The sequence below is a fragment of the Falco biarmicus genome, chromosome 5 (genome assembly GCF_023638135.1).
Source record: "Falco biarmicus isolate bFalBia1 chromosome 5, bFalBia1.pri, whole genome shotgun sequence".
Lineage (NCBI taxonomy): Eukaryota > Metazoa > Chordata > Aves > Falconiformes > Falconidae > Falco > Falco biarmicus.
In genome coordinates this window covers 76,975,313-76,994,646 of record NC_079292.1, presented here as the reverse complement: position 1 = coordinate 76,994,646, position 19,334 = coordinate 76,975,313, and the positions used below count along the sequence as shown (strand labels likewise).

General features: G+C 39.4%; 1 protein-coding gene across 1 annotated transcript in view; it reads right to left on the bottom strand.

The window, feature by feature from the left end:
* Positions 1-726: 726 nt before the first annotated feature.
* MPPED1 (metallophosphoesterase domain containing 1) overlaps positions 727-19,334 on the bottom strand; it is a 63,817-nt gene continuing 45,209 nt past the window's right edge. The window contains exons 5-7 of the mRNA XM_056341928.1: positions 10,085-10,200; positions 5,275-5,388; positions 727-1,705 (exon numbers count right to left, since the gene is read on the bottom strand). Of these exons, the coding sequence (XP_056197903.1) occupies positions 1,587-1,705; positions 5,275-5,388; positions 10,085-10,200 (349 nt within the window). The 3' untranslated portion in view covers positions 727-1,586. The remainder of the gene's footprint in view (positions 1,706-5,274; positions 5,389-10,084; positions 10,201-19,334) is intronic.

Genomic DNA, 19,334 nt, shown 5'->3' with positions numbered 1-19,334 from the left:
AATTCAGGATGTCCACATTCAGAATACAGCATAAATACAGAATACAGAATAAATTATCTCCATCAAGGCAAAAAGGCTTCTCTTTAAGCACAGAGATGTTTGCTAGTTCAAGGCAGAAACCCATTTCTTGTAGGGGACATCTGAAGCACTTGTTTTTGGTGGGTTTGTAATCAATTCTCAAGCTTTTGCCTAAGATGGGAGTTCAACACCTCTGCTAACCTGCAGGAAAGCCGCACGGGCAGTACCACGTCCGTTGGCCATCCCAACCAGCTCTTGACATGTCCCCTGCTTTGCCTGGTGTCACATGCAACATGAGAGATGGATTTCAACTTGGTTGATGATTTTGTCTTGGGCCTCTTTCAGCAGTGTCCATGAGCGGGCAAACAGCAACGACAGGTTTTGTTAGGCAACCTCTGCTCTGTACCTACTGCTGTGTACTCGTTACTCATCACGCTTGCGCTACTACATAGCTAACCAAAACTGAATGCCCAAACTCCACCTTGGGATGACCCCTTCCCCTTGACACCCATAACAATCCCCAATGACAAAATGATCACAACAACATTTAATCACTCCTGACTGGGGCAAATTTAAACCAGACATCTCATCATTGGCTGCATGTCCCATTAAACAGTTTTAAACAAATAGTCCCAGCTGGTTTTATTTAAAACACCTCTACTGAACACTGGGTGGGGGGTTTGTGTTTTGGGGTTGTTTTTTTGCTTTTTACATACAATCACATATTGCCTTACCATATGAAAACACAGGTGGGTTTTTTTTCTTCCTTTTTTTTTTTTTTTTAAGGGAAATGTCATCATTTTTTTCACAGGCGAGGCCAGGTTACAAATTCCTGAGTTTATACTGCACTTAACACAGTCTCCCTTCTTGAATGGTGAGCTGTTTACAGCATGCCAGCAATATGCACCATTTCCCTTACCATCTGTAATGCCAGATGTAGTAAAACTTCATTTCAGTACAGTGAATTAGGGCCTCTATTGCATTGGTTTTGAATAGATGCAAAGACTTAGACCTGGAGGACTTAAAGTAATAGCCTTCCTCCTGTGACTGGTCATTTGTACACCATCTTTTACATTTGCCATGTTAATTACGGGAAAACATCTTCACCATAATTTTTTCTTTACCAAGAGCTCACTGGGAAACATCTGAAATGAGGAAATCCTAGTCTAAACACTTAAGTTTAAACTGCAAACTTTCTTAAAGAAACACTTCTTTGAAAGACATTGTTCCTTTAATAAGTCAAATATAATGTACGGTATATACAAAAGTCCCTACTTAAGAGAGATATATATATATGTATATGTATATATATATGTGGAATGCATTCACTTTTCTGTGTTCACAAATATTTTAATGGTGAAATGTTAAAAGTCTTTAATCTGTTTCTGGCACCAAAATGTCTTTGTTCCTCATCCACTTTTGTCACTCAAAATTTATCTGTGAAGAGTTAGCAGGGGAAAAAAGAAGAAGGTTTTTGCTTTTTTTGTTGAATGGTTCCCTATTGGGATTCTCAGCCAGCAATATAAAGTTGCTAATGTGTTGGGTACAACTTTAAATCCTCATTATAATCATGTGTTTCTTGGCGTAGGTAAGTCAATAACTATAGGTGGATTAAGTGGCTGATAATTCACAGTGCACACAGATGCATTCACATAGGTAGTAGTTCCATCAGCCATGACACCATAACCTACAAAGGAAGAAAAACTCTGGTTACTTCCATTATTCATTATTAATTTCTTTTTCTTTAAATTATTCACCTTTATCACACAATGCTAAGTGCCACATTTATTACTCAGAAGGAATTTTAAAATTTTCTTCATGCAAAACATAAAGGTCTCCTGAATTAATACCATTCTTGTCCTACAGCAGAACATTTTGTCATCTTTTCAATTGGGTAAGAAAAGCAAAATGGAGCTAGCTAGTGCCTCGCTAGCTAATGGCTATAATCTCTGGCAGCCAGCTCGCCAAATGTCCTTAGAAAGACAAAACACTTTTCTCTGCAAAGCTTTTTTTTCTTAGAAACATCTCAGTTTTGGAAAGGATGAGAAGGTAAGAGCTTAGGCAACTGTAGCATTGAAAAAAACATACTTCTGATCATTTAGGTTTGCAGTCATCAGCGCAGCAACTCCAAGCAATTTTCATCTTTCCACCTTTTTTTCTGGCCTGTGTTGTACATCTTTGAAGCTACCAATGACGAAAAAGTATTGCTTGACTAAGGGGAGTATGTGTACATGTGCACCTGGGTGGGATTTGTCTAGTAGGAACCTCTTCTTCCTAAGTGTTTGAACTTGTTGACCAATTTCCACCAAATCTGATGGAAAGACACTAAAATGCCTGCCCAGGCAGAGAAAAAATGGCTTTATTAATACATGATCTGACAGACAAGGTGAATTCACACCCTAAGACACCATAACATTTCCACAGGAGAAAACACCCTTGTGTATGTCTCGGCAGTGGTGAAAAAGCTTTAACTACATCTCACATCTGACTGGACACCCAAGCCAAACAATTCCAGAGCTAAATCTGCAGAAAATCGAATACAGTGAAATGCTGTTTCAGAAAGTGAAAAAGCCGCCCTTTAACCGCCCTAGTATTATGTAAAAGTAGACACACTCTTCATTGTCAAAAATCTTTTCATGAATGACTAGGAAAAAGCATAAGCTTAATTACACTAGAACTAAAAGGTGAATGTTGGAAACTTGCATTGAAATATTATGATCAATACAAAGAAAAGCACTCACAATCAGAAACGTATGATTTTGGGGAAATCACCTGGCAGAAAGCATTTGTATTAAGATTCAATCTCCCCATTAATGAAGTTAATAGTGAAACTATAGTCATTGCTATACACATTGAGTTCCACCTCTTCAAATCCTAGGTACCTAGGATCCTACAGTTTTTCTGAGTGCAATTTTTTGCCTTACAGAAGCATTGATAGTTGCATAATTTACAAACAAAGAAACAGTAGCCGAATTCCTTTCTTTTTTGTTCGTTAAAATACCCTGAATAATGCAGGTCCTCCTGGACTCCCCATGGAAAACCACACTATAATTAGGGACTAGGGAGGGAAGAAAACTCTGTCAGGTTCCTGTCACAGACATTTCTTTAAATCATTTGCTGTTTGCCGCAGAACAATTGTTCTGTGTAAAACACAAACTGCACAGAGGACAGTCAGCATTGCTGCTGGGACTTTCTGTCTCCTCGGCTACATGTTTGGGGAGAACAGAATCAGCTTGCTAATATGTTCTTTTTGCTGGAAGATTCCTAATGCTACAGTTTTACTCCTGTCCTACTGCTGACAGAGTTTCCTTGGCCATGACCTCAGCCAAGAACTAGCTTTAATGGCTAAACCAGGATTTTCGCTGGAGTTGCTGCCATGCCCCTTGTCACTTCCATGGGTCGATCAGCAGCAAGCCCATGTGTTTGAGGTATTTTTTGCCAGAGACAGCAGTGCAGAGGGGGAACAGGGAAGAAACATCTCTTCTAACCACCTCTTCCTCCTGGATGTTCAGTAAATAACTGCTGCATATGTAGCTATGCTCAGTCAGGGGAAGAACTCATCTGTTCAAATCATGCATTCTCTCTACAAAGAACAGCTTCGTTTGCACAGGCTGTCTGCAATGGGAATTCGCCTCTGCAGAGATTTAGCATCCCACTGCAAAACAGGCTATGCAGTTCCCCATTTGTTTTCTCTAAATTATGATAGTTAACAAGAAGAGTACCTTGTTTCTGTGTTCCGATACCTACTGTGCCAACTGTATTAATTCACAAGATCTACCATTCTGTTGAGGTGCCATTCTTTTCCCTCGGGAGCAAAAGTTGGGTTTGGTCTTAGCAGATGTGATTTTGTTTACCTGCCTGAAGCTTCATGGCTTGCTAACTGTTTGCTTATATCCCCTGCAACCCACCTGGCTTACGATTTCTGAAAAGACAATGAGTTTATTCACAGCTCTCAGAGACTGCTCTAACAGCAAAGGGTTAGGAAAAAGTACTGCCCCATGTTTGTTTACTCTGTGCTTTAACAGCATTTTGGACATTAGCTAGCCACTAATAGCTTACTGCAGACAAGACACATGAGGAGAATGGACTTAATCCCTGAGCTGTAGAATAATAATCTGAATATCTTCTCCACCAATTTTACACCACCACACCTCTCAGCAATGTCACTTCTAACTTAGCATAATGAAAGCCCCCAGCAGCAAGTCACAGTGGGACTTGAGGGAAGGGTAACGGTTCTTCACAAAACCAGAAGTATCTGTATGCCAGCTACTCCAGTTTTTGCATTTGTTCATTTCTACACTGTTGAGACCCATAGAGATCCTACATCAAAGGCTGGAGCAGTCCCAGAAGCAGAAAACTGGCAGTTGTGGAGCACCTTTTCCTGCCAGTAAGTTAACACTGCCAAGGACTAAGCAGCTGATAATGCGTGCTTACATGCCAGGGGGTACACTTTTGCACAGCCCAGTGGTTTCTTTTGGTGGGGGCACTGCTTGAAGTCCTGCTGCCATGCTATGTGAACAGGACAGGCTTCTCCATAGTAGACAGCATCTACCCTTTGCCTGGAGATGAACTCCTGCTGCCATGAACTTCAGTGGAGCATACTTGTTATCATTTACTGAAGGGAACTAATTTTTTTCCATTTAAAAATCAAATAGTCAAGAGAACCACTTCATTTTGTCTGGGTACAAAATATTTCCTGACAAAGGAAATAAATACATGAATAAATATCTTGAACTTCTACACAAGTCAGTGGTGACATCGCTCTTGATTTCAACTTCACATACACATCGATGAGGAGAGAAAACTTTTATTGTAAATTATTGAAGACTAAGCCTTAGAAGCACCCCTCAAAACATCCTTACCCATTTTACGAACACGGAAACTGAGACACAGAGAGCTTACATGAATTATCTTAAATCACAGAGACTCAGCAAAGGAAAATACAATCCATCAATCCTAATATTTAGTCACCTTCTGTAACTACTGGACTTGTGTTCTTATTTTAAAATTCACAGTAATCCTCTCTGTGAAGGAGGTGCCACCCTTTTTTATAGATGTAGAATGTGAAAGAGAATCTGAAGTACAAACATTGAAAAGTGGGTATCTGCCAATTTCTTCTCTATATATGCAGCTCAGAAAGTATCTGAATTCCAGAAGTGCTTCAGTTCAGACATTCAAGTTTGCAAACACTGGCTAAACCAGACAACTTCTGTGTTTCTGTTTTCTAAATAGATATAGAAAGAAATGTGTTCTGACCTTCATGGATATGTCCAAAAACATGAAGCCTTGGCTGTATTCGTCTCTGGACTGTGTTCAGCAGCTCAACACATCCTACCCGTTGCATTTTCTTAGGAACCCAGTCTAGAAAACCTTTGGAAAAGGAAATAAAGCTTTAAAATAAGACAGGTTATCTGAAAAACTGTATTGCTCTACAGCATTTCTGAGATTTCATGTCTCATGGCTTTTCATAAGCAGCCATAGAAGAATTGACATGGAAAAAAACATTTGCCTTTTTAAGTATAAGGAAGGAAAAATACTTGCGGAAAACCATAAAAGCTCATCGAAGAAAAAGGACTATGGTAACTCTTGCCAGTTGTTTTTCAAAAAAAAACCCCAAACACTGCAATTAAAGCATTTGTGTCCTGCTGTTAATGGGAAAACTCAATGTTTTATCTGTTCTTCCTTTAAGAAAATGAGGTGTAATGAGCAGTATGTCCAAAGTGAGTCTCTAAAGAATTTAAACCAACATCTAGCTATTTAAATCTAGTCCTGGGATCTAGATTTTTAAACTGAACACTTTAACTGATGCGATGCAATCTGTGTTGCTAATAATAAAACTGTATTGTTACCACACTGAATCTTACAGTAGCAGAACTCAGGTGCAGAACTCACAGCACGCCAAAAAACAACATCCTCAAGTAAAACTTGTTTAAGCATGTCATGACACAGCAAACCCCACTAGCCTAAATCTATGGACCTCACACAGGAAGAGAAACTCAGCCCTTCTGCAGTAGATGTTTTTCAGCACTGTATTTACTTGCACAAAGTTTGTATAAAAATGCATTTTTTATGAATACAGACAAAAATGTACACCAACTTGCTTATATGTCTAAAAACATGCTGCAGGGGGATGCTTACTGCCAACTGAAGTCTCATGTTTCATTCAAAGTAGTAGTATAAGAAGGATGTTGTTGTATTAGAGGGTTTGCAATAACCAATCTTGTTTTCTTTCTGTTGTTCTCCCATTTTTATCAGGCTCAGATTTGGAAATCTAAAATACATAACCGTTCCTTTTTTCTTTAGTTGTTCTGGCACTTTCCCTGGGTGCCTGTCATTGCTTTATAGCCCTTAAATTACCACAAAAGCATGAATATGTTGTGCCTTTAAGAAAACAGTCGTCAGCCAGAGAGGTACAGAGTCTGGACCTAGTTTTCCTGTGTTTATTTTGATGTCCACCCAAGCATGGCCAAATAGCAGCTAACCAACTGGTTTAAAACACCAGAACTGTGGCATTCAAGCTCTTGGAAAAGCTCTCAAATCTGCTAGAGCTTCAGGGGAGGGTCATACATTGAGAAATACCTCTTCAGATGCCAGTGTTTGAAAACTGGGCTCAGTATGCTGTGGGGTTTTATGAAAATGGTAAAAATTTGCGCTTGTATCATAGTTACTCAAGAAAGCTAAGTCCAATTTCCAGAAATGAGCTGGGGCTGTGGCATCCTGAGCGTCAAAAAGAGCAAGTTCTGTTAATGGCCATAGTCTCCTAATTCATTCAGATGCCTCTGAAGATGCTGCTTGGCTCCTGTTGGGATGATGTGCAAAGAGAAAGCCCCACTCAATTACAGACAGAGTAGAGCAATGCTCAGTTCTGGTAACTGATGTTACCAGTCACTCTTGGTATCCAACGCAGGTCAAAATTCACTGTAGGAAATAATAAGCATTGAAGAAGTCAAAGTGAGGCCAGCAACTCCTCTGGAATCCAGTCATGCTTTTTTTCAGAGCAAATGTGTTGTAACGATAGGTTTTGTTACTTCAATGATTTGAAACAGTTAATTGTCAAAATGTCTGTGGTGAACATAAAGCCAAAAGTATTTCCACTTCAAAAACTTCACAAACAAAAATCCATAAAATTAACTTCTCCATTAAATTAAGCATTATTTATGTTGAACATGTTTTTGTTTACATGCATTATCGCCCTTCTGAAGCTTTCCCATATGTTTGCAGCTTATTATGTACACCTGACTACACAAACTAAGAATAATTGATTACACCTAGCTACCAATTAGAGTTCATCTTAGGGTTTTTTTAATGTTTGGTTACTTGAAACAGGTTTCTGCAGCTGTCAGGAAAGTATAAATCTTTGTCATAGACAATCAAGCAGACAGCTACAAATGAAGACTTAAAGGTGAAATTAAATTAAAAACAAACAAAGAAAAGAAAAGTGAACTTTTTGAAAAGAAATAAAAGAATCATAGATGCAGATCTTTAGGAATCAGGGGGAAGACTTAAAAAGTTATACTGTACATAAAAGTAATACAAATATGCTGATACAGAAGTGAGCATTAGCACTGATTCCGTACTCATGAATACTGTATTTCATAAGCTATGTCATATACGGCATATCTTTTTTTACAATAAACAGGTTACTCATAAAATGGTCAATAATAGCTGTTTTAACCTTTGTTTTCTCATCCTGTGTGAACCTCCTGTGTATCCCTGCCCTGGTTTCATCCAAAAGCACTACTATAAAACAGGAAAGACAAATTACTCAGAGTTTTGTTACGTGCCTAACTGACACAGAAACACAAAGTCCATTAACTCTTAGTGGTGCTTCTGCATCTGAATCATGCAGGCAATTTTAAATCTATCTAATAATGTAGTATTAATTAGTTTAGAGGGATGCACACTCTTTTGAAGTGAGGGAATGAGAAAGCAGCAAAGAAAATGGATGATGGACAGAATTTAGGCAGCCATGCTGGAGAAAAAAAAAAGAGGAATTTGCAAGAGCGCTGATTACTATTTATGATCATTAGGAACAGCTCTAGTGATGCTGTCCAAGATCAGAACAACAGTAATCAGCTTTCTGGTTAAAATAATTGGCTGGGAGGATCAAGGAGGATCCTGTCTCCCCAAATGTCTGTGGACAGAACCACAAAATAAGGAGGTTCTGTAAGTTAGGCAGAGTGCTAATTCCTTTTGAAATGGCATGTATTTGTTGCCATGGGTGTCACAGAGATCAACAGCTGATGCCCTCAGACAGAGGGTTCTGTGCCTGAGCCATCTATTAATGCATCAATGAGAAAAAAACAATTGAGAACTTTTAAAAAAGAAAATCCTTGAAGGACAGTTGAAGCTTAAGAAAAGAAAAGAAATACTGACACATGGAGATGGGGAGAATTCACGTTATTCCATTACAGTCAGTGGACATGGGCAGCTCTTCCTCAGAATTACTAAAATTATTAAATTACTTTCCAATTACCAAATTTACTCTTAGATTTCTTATTAAAGTATGTCTGTTGAGCACCAGCTCTGCAGTGCTCTCTAGAGGTTCTCCTCCCTCTGCTGATTCCAGAGGCTGCCTGGAGAGGCCTGGTGGCTAAATTAGCAAGGTGGCTGAAGCTGGATGGTGCAAACCCCACTCTCCACTTTCCAACACTGGATTTCAAGCGCTAGATACAGGGATATTCTTTGAATCAGCCAAAGGTTGGATTTCTTTACAGCTGATCAGCTGTTTTTAAAAATGGCTTTAACAGTGCTGAAAAAGCTTCTGAAAAAGTTTTAAATATGACTTATAAATAAAACTATATCAAAGACCCAGCATCACGCCTTGCATCCTAACAGGGATTATGCTCAGTACTGACCATTTGGAGCTGATATCTCAAGGTCTAAACAAATAATTTGTGCCATCCACTTTCACAATACAGATCCATACTAATATCAGTCTGTGGCATGGTATGAGACTCCAGTTAGGTGAAGTATCAAAACACACGCCCTTCTGTGAGAAACTGTGCTCACAAAGAAGCCCTTTCCCCCAGGATTAGTGAGCAGTGGAATGCAAACATGTCTTTCTAAAGAAAACAACAAAACACAAACCCTTTAGATACTTTCTCCTCCAGGCTCTGAAAAAGGAAAAGAAAGGGTGGAAGACAAGAGGGTTTTAGCTTCAGGAAACTAGGGAATCTAAAGGTTTAAAGGAACCAACTGCCGCCTTCTCACACAAAGCACTCCTCTACAGTAAGACTCAGGAGAACACTTAAGTACATGCCCCATGTTCGTGTCCATTCATTAAATTACTAAGAGTTAAACAGGTAAGTTGCATTAAATTGAGCTTGCTATATGTTAAATACATCGAAAAACATGTTAAAAGCCTTAAGCCTTTCCTGAACATGGACAAGTTTCTGTGATTATTGTATTTCTGTAACAGATAATTTCAATATTATTTAGGAATACAAGAAATTTCTCCTGGCTTCTGTATCACCTATATTAATATTTGTAAAACACAAATGCAAAACTACTTCTTGTTGGTCTGTTAGTGTTGCCAGACTGCATTACAGATAGGCACTTCACCCACGCTGTCCAAAGAACAGGCAAACAATGTCAGCATGTGGGTTTCTGAGGCAGAAGATGCACCAAGTCAGCATGATGAGGAAAAATACAGACTTTGGGTACTTGTTGGTGGGCAAACGCTACTGCAAGTGAGGGCAAATGACAACACTAAAAAAGTACGACCCCAGTCCTGCACTTCTCTTCAAGCTGGCTCCATGCTTTAAATCTACTCATTTCACCAGTGGCAGAGTGGACAGATGCACAGGAAAACTAGACCTTGCTGATTTATAAAGCTCCTTAAGGCTTTATGTGTTAAGGCTTTATTTTTTAACCCATTATTTAACTTCCTACCACTGAGCATAGGTAATCATCAAACATGAACCTGAACTGAAGTTCTGGTGTTGCTGAAATCGGTATGGACGTTAATTAGGACTTTTCAGGGTTGCACTCTGTCTAAGAGGAGCCATCAGTTACTGTATAATCATCTGAAAATACACAGCTAAGAGCACTAGTATTTTCTTACCGAGAGGTGGTCCATGTGTTATAAGAATATCTATTCCATCTGGAATAAGGTTCCATTTCTCTAATAGTGCTTGGCCTCGTGGAAGATTAAAGCCCCAGCCATAAAACCAAGGTTGCCTGCCAAGAGAGGAGGAGAATGTCTTCAGTGCTACTTCCATGTACTGGTCATCTAATTAAAATACGGAGATTGACTCTCTACTAGCATGGAATTTGGAGACATAAAAAGCATTCATTTTCTTCTTCGTGTGCACAGTAAAACCCTCTTTCCATATAACCAGTGTTATTTAACTTGTGTGACAAAACAGTGCAGTCCTTACCACTTTCAGTAGAATATTCACAGTAAAATATTCACAGCATTCCCCTACCTAGGTGAAAAGTAACTCTTAAAAGACTTGGATACCAAGATCTCCATGTGTGGATTAGCATGCTGGATTCCCACAATACCTAGAATAACACCTGTCTCAGCTACCTAGGTGTGGATACACATTTCACATTGGCTCCTGTCATGCTGAGCCCTTAGCCTATGACCAGCTGGGCAAGGACTGACCCTGGCACAACAGCAGATCCAGTTCCAAAGTCAGAGACATCACCTAAGCTGCTTTGTTTCCCTAATTGGAAGCAACCCATCAGAACAAGAATACTGCTTCTTTTCTTACACATAATTTTCTTCTGTCCTCTGGTGTGCTGACCTGCTTTTAAGTAAGACTTTCCATATTCAGGATTTCTTATCAGACAAGCATTTACATTTTTTAAAAAATATTTATGGAGCAGCTCATCATGGAGCAGTGGAACTGTAACACTGCCAGTCAGAACACAATTTATCTGTATCTCGCTATCCCATTGATTAAAAATCTGCATTTCACAACTATTATATCACAGTGGTAAACTGTCTTGCTGACTATGCTCTAATTCTATGTCATAAAATTGAGGGGTCAGGTTTAGGCTGGAATTTTTTTAAATTTTTTTAACTGATGTCTTCTGGCCATATCTGTATTTGGGGAATAACAAATAGGCTGCCCTTCTTCCCCAGACAAAACAAGGCTCAACTATTCCAGACAGATCACTGAAAGGCTTTCTATGTCCACAGCAAAGAGCTCATCTCCTAGCTCTTCATCACACACCCTGGATAACCAGGATCTGGGTACACAGGTGTCCCAAGAGAAAAAAAAAAAAAAAGTGAAACTTTGTGTATCTGCTATTGAGACCAGAAATACATCCCAGCCTCCAGAAGCTGTGATGAGGGAGGTGAAGGTGTTTGAAGAAGAGATGCTAATAGCAGTAGCGATGAAGCAGAAGCCTTGGCCTGAGTCAGGTTGCTCAGACCAAGGCGGCTGGCTAAGAAAAAGACGTATTCCTATATCAGGACTCTGAAACCACACTTTTCTGGTTACCTGTTGAATTCCTAGCAGCCTTTTCTCACAGGAAGCACAGCACCTGGCTCACAGGTACATGACTCCTCACCCTCCTACCACTCACCTTCCTACCACCTGCTGGGGTGGTAACTCATGGTCTAGTTAGGAGGCTGAGGGGAGACCTTATTGCTCCCTACAACTACCTGAAAGGAGGTTGTAGCAAGGTGGGTGTCAGTCTCTTCTCCCAGATAACAAGTGACAGGACAAGAGGAAACGGCCCCAAGTTGCACCGGGGCAGGTTTAGATTGGACATTAGGAAAAATTTCTTCACCGAAAGGGTTGTCAGGCATTGGAACAGGCTGCCCAGGGAGGTGGTTGAGTCACCATCCCTGGAGGTATTTAGGAAGCCTGTAGATGTGGTGCTTAGGGACATGGTTTAGTGGTGGATGTGTTGGCAGTGCTGGGTTAATGGACTGGATGATGTTAAAGGTCTTTTCCAACCCAAACGGTTCTATGGTTCCATGATTCTAGTTACTGGCTTACTCTGCAGTAAGGTACCAGCAGCGTTACTGTCTAACACTTGCACAAAGCCAAACCCCAGTCTGCGGAGCTTGATTAGCCTGTCTTTACGTTCAGCTCACCACTGACATAATGGAAGTATTTTTATCTCACAGGAGTGCCCTGAAAATAAACAAACTGAAGTCTGTGAGGTGCTTGGATATTATAGAAGTGGGAGGCTTTGTAAAAATATACAGAGATTAGGCTTCTTCTAAACTGTCCACCCATTCCTGCCCCGGGATTGTGTGCCACGTCTTACATGAAAATATCCTTTTTCACTAAGATGAAAATATTTAACTGTTTGACAAACTGTCTTTAGGCCCAGAGCAAGTTTTCCAAGAGCAAGATTCCACTGACAGAAACAGCAAGGGCAAACAGGATGCCAACGAGCTGTGAGCATAGTAAACCATGCTGTTAAAGCCACTGACAGATTTCAGAGAACACGGGCCCCTGCTCCCCCCGCCGCTCCCCCCAGCGCCGCTGGGCACGGGCGGGTGGGAAGGGGGCGAGGGCCGAGGTGCCGCCCTGCGCCCACCGCTGTGCCTGGCACAGCCCAAAGGGCCCTGGCCACCCCCTGCCCCCAGGAAGACACGGAGGGGAAAGATCAATATTTGCCCAAGAAGAAAATGTCAAAAACCTAGGGACCCATTACTTTAAGGATACAATGAAGCATTTAGGAAGAGAAAGAATCATGACTGTCACAGGTCTTGCCAGAAGTCAGCTTAATCCTGCTGAAATCCCAGTGACCACAAATGGCATATGCAGCTGTGAGAGTCTCTGCCTGCCCCTACTAGGGCTAGCCCGTACACGGTCACTTTTTAAAAAGCCCGTTTCCCCTTATGAATAGGCATGATCTGCTTATTAAGACAAGAAGCACTTTCCCCCGTCCCTCCCTCCCTCCCTCGCTCCCTCCCTCCCTCCCTTTGTGGTGACTGCAGCGCACAGCCGCCTGAGCGCAGGGCTGGTAAGTTATGCATGCTGGAGCTGTTCTTTTGTGAAGGGGAGATGTTACAACTTGTGTGATTTGCCATTATGCTGTCTTTTGTGACAATCCCGAGATCGAAAGAAATGTCTGGAATATTTCTGGCAAAAAAAAAAATACTAAAAATCTGAAGTCCAAGAAAGGACTCAGCAGAGGATGTTGGTGTGCTATCCATCTGAGAGAAGAAAGGCAAATCATACACTTCAGTGCCCCCACCCCCAAAGCAAAACCATCTTTATATGCACACAGGGATTTTATAAATCCCCAAGTCCCTTCTTCTGAAAATTTATTGCAAAACAGCCATCAAAGTTTCTGAGTAGGGAAAAAAATCTTCTCTAATACCCACCAACGAGTCTGTGACCTGGATATTGTGCAAAGACAACTTTGTCTAAAATTTTCATTTATTAGGGAACCTGAAAGCAAAGTTAAAGTCTTCCTATCAAGCACCGAATTTCTGGATCCCCACTTACTGCTTGCTCAGGAAAACTGTAATTTTTTAATAATTGTTTTTCAATAATATTTTACATTTTATACAGAAAATACTGTCATGCATGTTCTGTAAGAGAAAAATCCGCTGTTCTCAAAAAACACCCAAGAAAAATGTATTAGGCAATTAAAGACATACATCATGAATGTATTTCACCTCTGAAGTGATGCGCTCATGTGTAGAAATGTACTTTGATTTAGGTCCTATCTTCTTAAAGCAAACAGTTTTGAGTCTCTCCACATGCTACTGAAATTCAACGGTATTATTATTATGATAAGAATAATGATTGTCTACATATAAGACTCTAGGGGGAATATATTGGAAGTGAATTTGTTTACACCACAATTAACCTTATGTTAAAAACATATGAACAAGTTTTGCAGGTCAAATAATCTACCATACAAAAAGGGCTGAATTATCAGAATTTGTGCTAGCAATCGGATGTTGCTTTATGTACTGAATTTCTATCTTTCTGTTCTAAAGTAACCATTGGAATAATTTTCTTACAGAATGATAGTTGCTATGACAACCATAGCAAATTTTCCTTTTCTGAAACAGATGTCTCATTTAGTTGAAAATTAGAATGTGAAAAACCCATGGGAAAAATTAATTCAAACTTTAACAGAACACTGACTACAATGTAATCTCTTATAGGTTAACCCCTTAACATCTTTCTGCACTTTTACAGTAACCTTCTCATAAATTCTAATTAAACCAGTTTAACCTCCCAGGAATGACCTTCTTAGCTATCATTAGCGCTTTAGCTGTCTTTAAAAGACGCATTTCTGTTACAATAATCACAGGAAAGAGTCACACTAAAGAAGCAGTGGTCAAACGTATTACCACCTTAATTATTTATTAGTTTTTCTTCTTTTATTCAGCTACTACTGGAAAGAGCTACCATGTAGTCCAAGAATTCTTTTGTCATTTAAATGGGCCGTAACTTCGTTTTACATGTGATTTACTGTAAAGGGCGGTGACGCACTACACAGATTTGACCAGTAATTTACGTGGAAATTGAAGGTTTTCAATTTTCAGACCACTGGTACCCACCTCAATCTGCTCAGCAGACGAACAAAAAGGGGACACAAAAAAGGATACTTGACTGGAGAAAATTATCAATGGGCATGGATTTTTCTACTACAAGCAATGAAGAGAGTGAAATCCAATTCTCCATTACTTGGATTCAATTTGAACGTTTTAACTTAAAGAATGGATTCCTTCCTCTCTGTACACTTACCAGCTCAAGGGCACCCTCCACAGTACTTGGTCATCAGTTACAAATGAACACAGCAAGGCAGCCAAAGAGATATTACACCATGGTACTGCCCGTAGTGTTACACCATGGTACTGCCTGTAGTGCTTGTGGGGTGTCAGCTACCGCAAAAAATTCAGGACTGCAAGATCTACTGCAACAGCTGCGTCTAAGTTGTCCAGCTGAATAAGACAAATCTTGCCACCAGCAGGCATGCAATTGCTCTCTTTGACTTCACGGGAAAACTCCCTTTCATAGTCCAATACCTCCAAAGTGCTATGGTTGGCAGCCAACTGAATAGCTATTGGTGTATCAAAGGGATTGGTGGGCAGCATCTTGCAAACATCTTAGTAGCAAAAAATACACAACTAAACCACAATGCACAGATCATTGTACCTCCTCATTTCTGTAAAGTTTCCTACAGAAATCTTTTTTGCAGCTGAAAGGCAAGTTCTCTCACTAGAATTCCTTAGCTTACAAAAATTTCAAAGGTTCACAAACACATGTAAGTTGCTCCAGTCTTTCCTCCACAACAGTTGTCATTTGTCTCCTACCGAGAAATAAACAGGTAATTGGCTGGTGACTGTAAAGAAGCTCAGTGGGAAAATGGACCAAATCAGTCTTCTCATTCCTGCTCCCCCTCCTGACAATTGCAGAGCTGCCCATATTCAGTATTTAGAAAACCAGACTACGAATGCTGAAAAGTCACACTGGTAAAAATGACTGCTCAAGGGCCATGGAGCACCAAAAAGCAGTCAGATGAGGCAGTGGCAATCACAGGCAAAACTCCAACACACCTGATTTCCAGGCCCAAGAAATCTCACTGTTGGATATTTATGTCTAAGTTCTCCTGGTCTTGATTTAATCTTACCATTATAACTAGTTACAGTGCTGTGAACACCGGTATACAGTACTATATACACTGTGTACCTTCCTTGTCTGCCTGGTGTTCACATCCTTCAGGTGTTCATATTTTTATGTTGCCCATCACTGTGTTAGCTGAATTTACCCAATCTCTTTAATTGCCTTTTTAGCCTTTCCTCAATAAGTAACTAACCAGTTTACTGTGTATTTTACTACTTTTTACTCAAATACCGATTCATGAAAGTTCCCTTTTTTTTTTTTTTGTGGGGTATTGGCTGTTTCAACATCTATAGTAGTTGTGAAATAGCACACATATTTCTGTTTTTTATTCCTCGCATTCAAGAGGACTGTAAAAAGCAGGCAAGAGATGAAATTAGCTATTAGGCCATTAGTGCTAAGACGGACTGGCAGGGCACTCTTTGTTTGCAGGCCTTGTAACACCATTCAACATCTTGGCATATGAGCATTTTAACAGCGTAACTGAGATTTAAAGAAAACCAGGTTTCCTAAGTTTTGAGTATGAGGAGACTTATATTATGATTAACTTCCATGTGAGAGGACAAGACAAGGGTGGTATGATTCTAGAGAAGAGGCACAAAAGCAGTGTACAAAAAGAATTAAATTACACAAAAAAGAAACTTAGATTCATTCAATCATAACGTTGGAACTAGGGATTTTTTAATGAAAGCTAAGACCTCATACTTAAAACTAATAAATGTTAAACGGTAGTTACTCTCATGTAAAATTATCCCCTGGAACACATGGCCACAAAGTACAGCTCAGTAGGTAGAAAGGAGAAAGCAGGAGGGAGGGGAATGTAGGTGCTAAGGCACAAGATGGCTTCCACAGGGTTAGTTTGGGAGGCTGCAGTGAGCAGCAAATTGAGCTCAGATCCTCTGTCAGTCCGCTGGCCATAGCCAACAACGTTTCTTCCATGGGGAAGTCTGCTATGTTCTTGGTTTTTTTGCCACACTTGCTTTTGCATCCGAGGTTGCCATTCTTAAAGCTCCGAATCAAATTAAATGATTGTTTTCACAAAAGGAAAGGAGGATAAAAATCAGAATATGGCCCTTTGTCAGTAATTATTTCTTTTGCAATTTGAGTTACACACTAAATCATTCATCTTTTGTTTAGTAAAGGATTTCATACATCTCTGACTGAAAAGAAGAAAGAATGAGCTGTGACTAATAGGAACTGATCATTTCTAAACATTAATCTGTTACAAAACAATGAAAAATAAAATGAAATCTACTTTATCTTCATAACAAGAAAACAGAAGGTAACAGGTAAGAAGAAAAATTAATGAAAGACTGAATTTAAAACATGCCAACACCAAACGCAAATAGTTTATTTAATTCTGCTGGGAGGCAAATTATAATACACCATGTGGTATTTTAAAAATATAATAAAATACATCCAACAAACAAATGTAAAAGCTAATTTGGAATAGTTAGCCAAGAGATTTGATGCTGAGGGTACAGATGTAGAACTGTGCAGACTTCCAGTACGGTCTTGGGATTTAATGCTAAGGTCTTGAGTTCCTGATGTCTCAGTCTGCTCCCTCAGTCTCTCTGATTCTCAGTATGTAAAAATATAGGTACAGCCAGGTTATCCAGACTGTACTTCAGATACTGATTGCTGATAGCCATAGAAAGAAGAAGGGTTAAGAGAGCTAAGGAATTAACAGCCCCTCTGTCCACAGCACAGTCACCATTTCATTTCAAATGGAAAACTTGACACGAATAGGCCAATCCATAAGGAAAAATAATTTGAGGCACATTTATGCATGGCATCTTTACAGTTTTTCACTACCAAATGACCAGACAGATAAAGAACGTTATTTCACATATCCAGGTAGAGTTTACCGTAGTCCTCTAAGACTTTGCAGAAGTTTGCTAACTGAGAAGATGGACTATCCCTTCAAATGGAGATGCTACACTTGTGGGGTTTTTTACAGTGCAGCTCCTGGAGGGACTCTCCTAGATGAAACGTGACTAAAATACATAGAATATATAGTAGGTGCACTGAGAATTGATAGAAAAGGCCCTCACAGTAGCCACTTCTCAGTTTAGTAACTCAACAGGTTTACATTCTCTTCTCAAAATACCAGGAGTAATTAGGCCATATGGACTAACTGTTTGCCAGTTCTCTTCTGTTTTTCCTTCCTTTTTGGTTTTTTACCTTCTCTTCCTTAGAAAATTCAAAGCCATTTTGAGTTAAACAAGCACGAAAATGCTTCCAAAACTAATAAATTAATACAGCACGTGTGCATATATGCACAAACTGTATTATTTTTAATGTTTTCAATTTAGCAACAGATGAACTTCTTGTTTAAAAAAGCACATACTGATACTTCATATGCTATGTTTCTACCCGAAGTGAAAAACATCCAAGCAATCCCAAATTCCGAAGTCATATTTTCCTGCAGTCCTAAATTTACCCCACAGTATAGTAGTAGAAACCAACTGCTGCAACATAACTGTCTATAACAAAAAGGTACAGCTTTAGTACCTGGATGATCACTCAGCTAACTAGGAATTCTGAGATAACCTTTAAAAAAAAATATCATATACTTATGTAAATTACATATTTATAAATATGTGACACACAGGTGCAGCCCTGCATTGTAATATTGGTTCCAATTTACTCTGCTTTCTGACTATGGAAGAAAATCTTCATATTAATTCTTATTAAATGATGCTAATTTATTAAATAAAACTAATATATGAACAAAAAATCCAAAGGAAGTATTCTGATGTTAAACAACTTCACAACAAGTGGTAAATTACTTTTCCCCATAAAAGCTGGTCAGGGAAAAGAGAAACAACTCGAGTAACTGTGTAACAATTAGCCCCTGTGATGGTGGCTCTATTTACAGCTCTTCATGTAAAGCACAACACAAAGTCACCATGTACTTCTTGATGTAGTAACGCATCAACTCTGTAAAAACCTATGGAAAATGCATACATACAAGCTACCATGAAGTAGGGAGGCTGATTCTTCACCAGGTGTAAATGGCTCAAAAGCTGGTGGAGCTCTGCCAATTTACTCCAGCTGAGAATCAGCTCCATGTAGATCTGGTCCAAACTAGTTAGCTATTTGTGTTTCTCTTGGAACATAGCCAAAGGGCTCATCACAGTACCCAACTGTGTTTACATCTTTGAAACATCCTCAAATTGCTGCTGTCTGAGACTACAGCCCAGACTACAGATAGAGCTGGTAGTCCTTTTGTTCCAGAAAAAAATGCAAAAAAAAAAGCGCACCAAAACATCAAAAAAAAAAACCCCTCTAAACTTTAAAATCAGCTCTGTCTCATAAAATTAAACTTTCAAGCAAATGTGAAAAATAAAGAGAAAACTGCTGTGGGGGATTGCAATTTCACTCTTGTGGTTTATGAACTGCAGGAAAGTGAAGCCAATTCCCTGTAGTGAGATTACAGGTCTCCTCTTCTATAGGTCTTAAATTAAAAACCAGCTGAATCCAAAGTGAGCTAGTTTACTGGATCAGAAGATTCAATTATTTCTGCTAAGTAACTGAATGTGAATTACTTCCTTTTAATAATACACAACTAATAATTACTGCCCAAGAAAGGATGTTTTTCTATCAAACTAATTAAACCAAAGCAATATATTTTTTGACTGCTTCCAGATTTAACTAAGGCTAGAAACATTGCAGCAAAACAAGTAAATGCAAATCCCCACTCACATACAGAAATATAAGGCTGCACAATGTGTTCAGATGGACTTGCCCAAA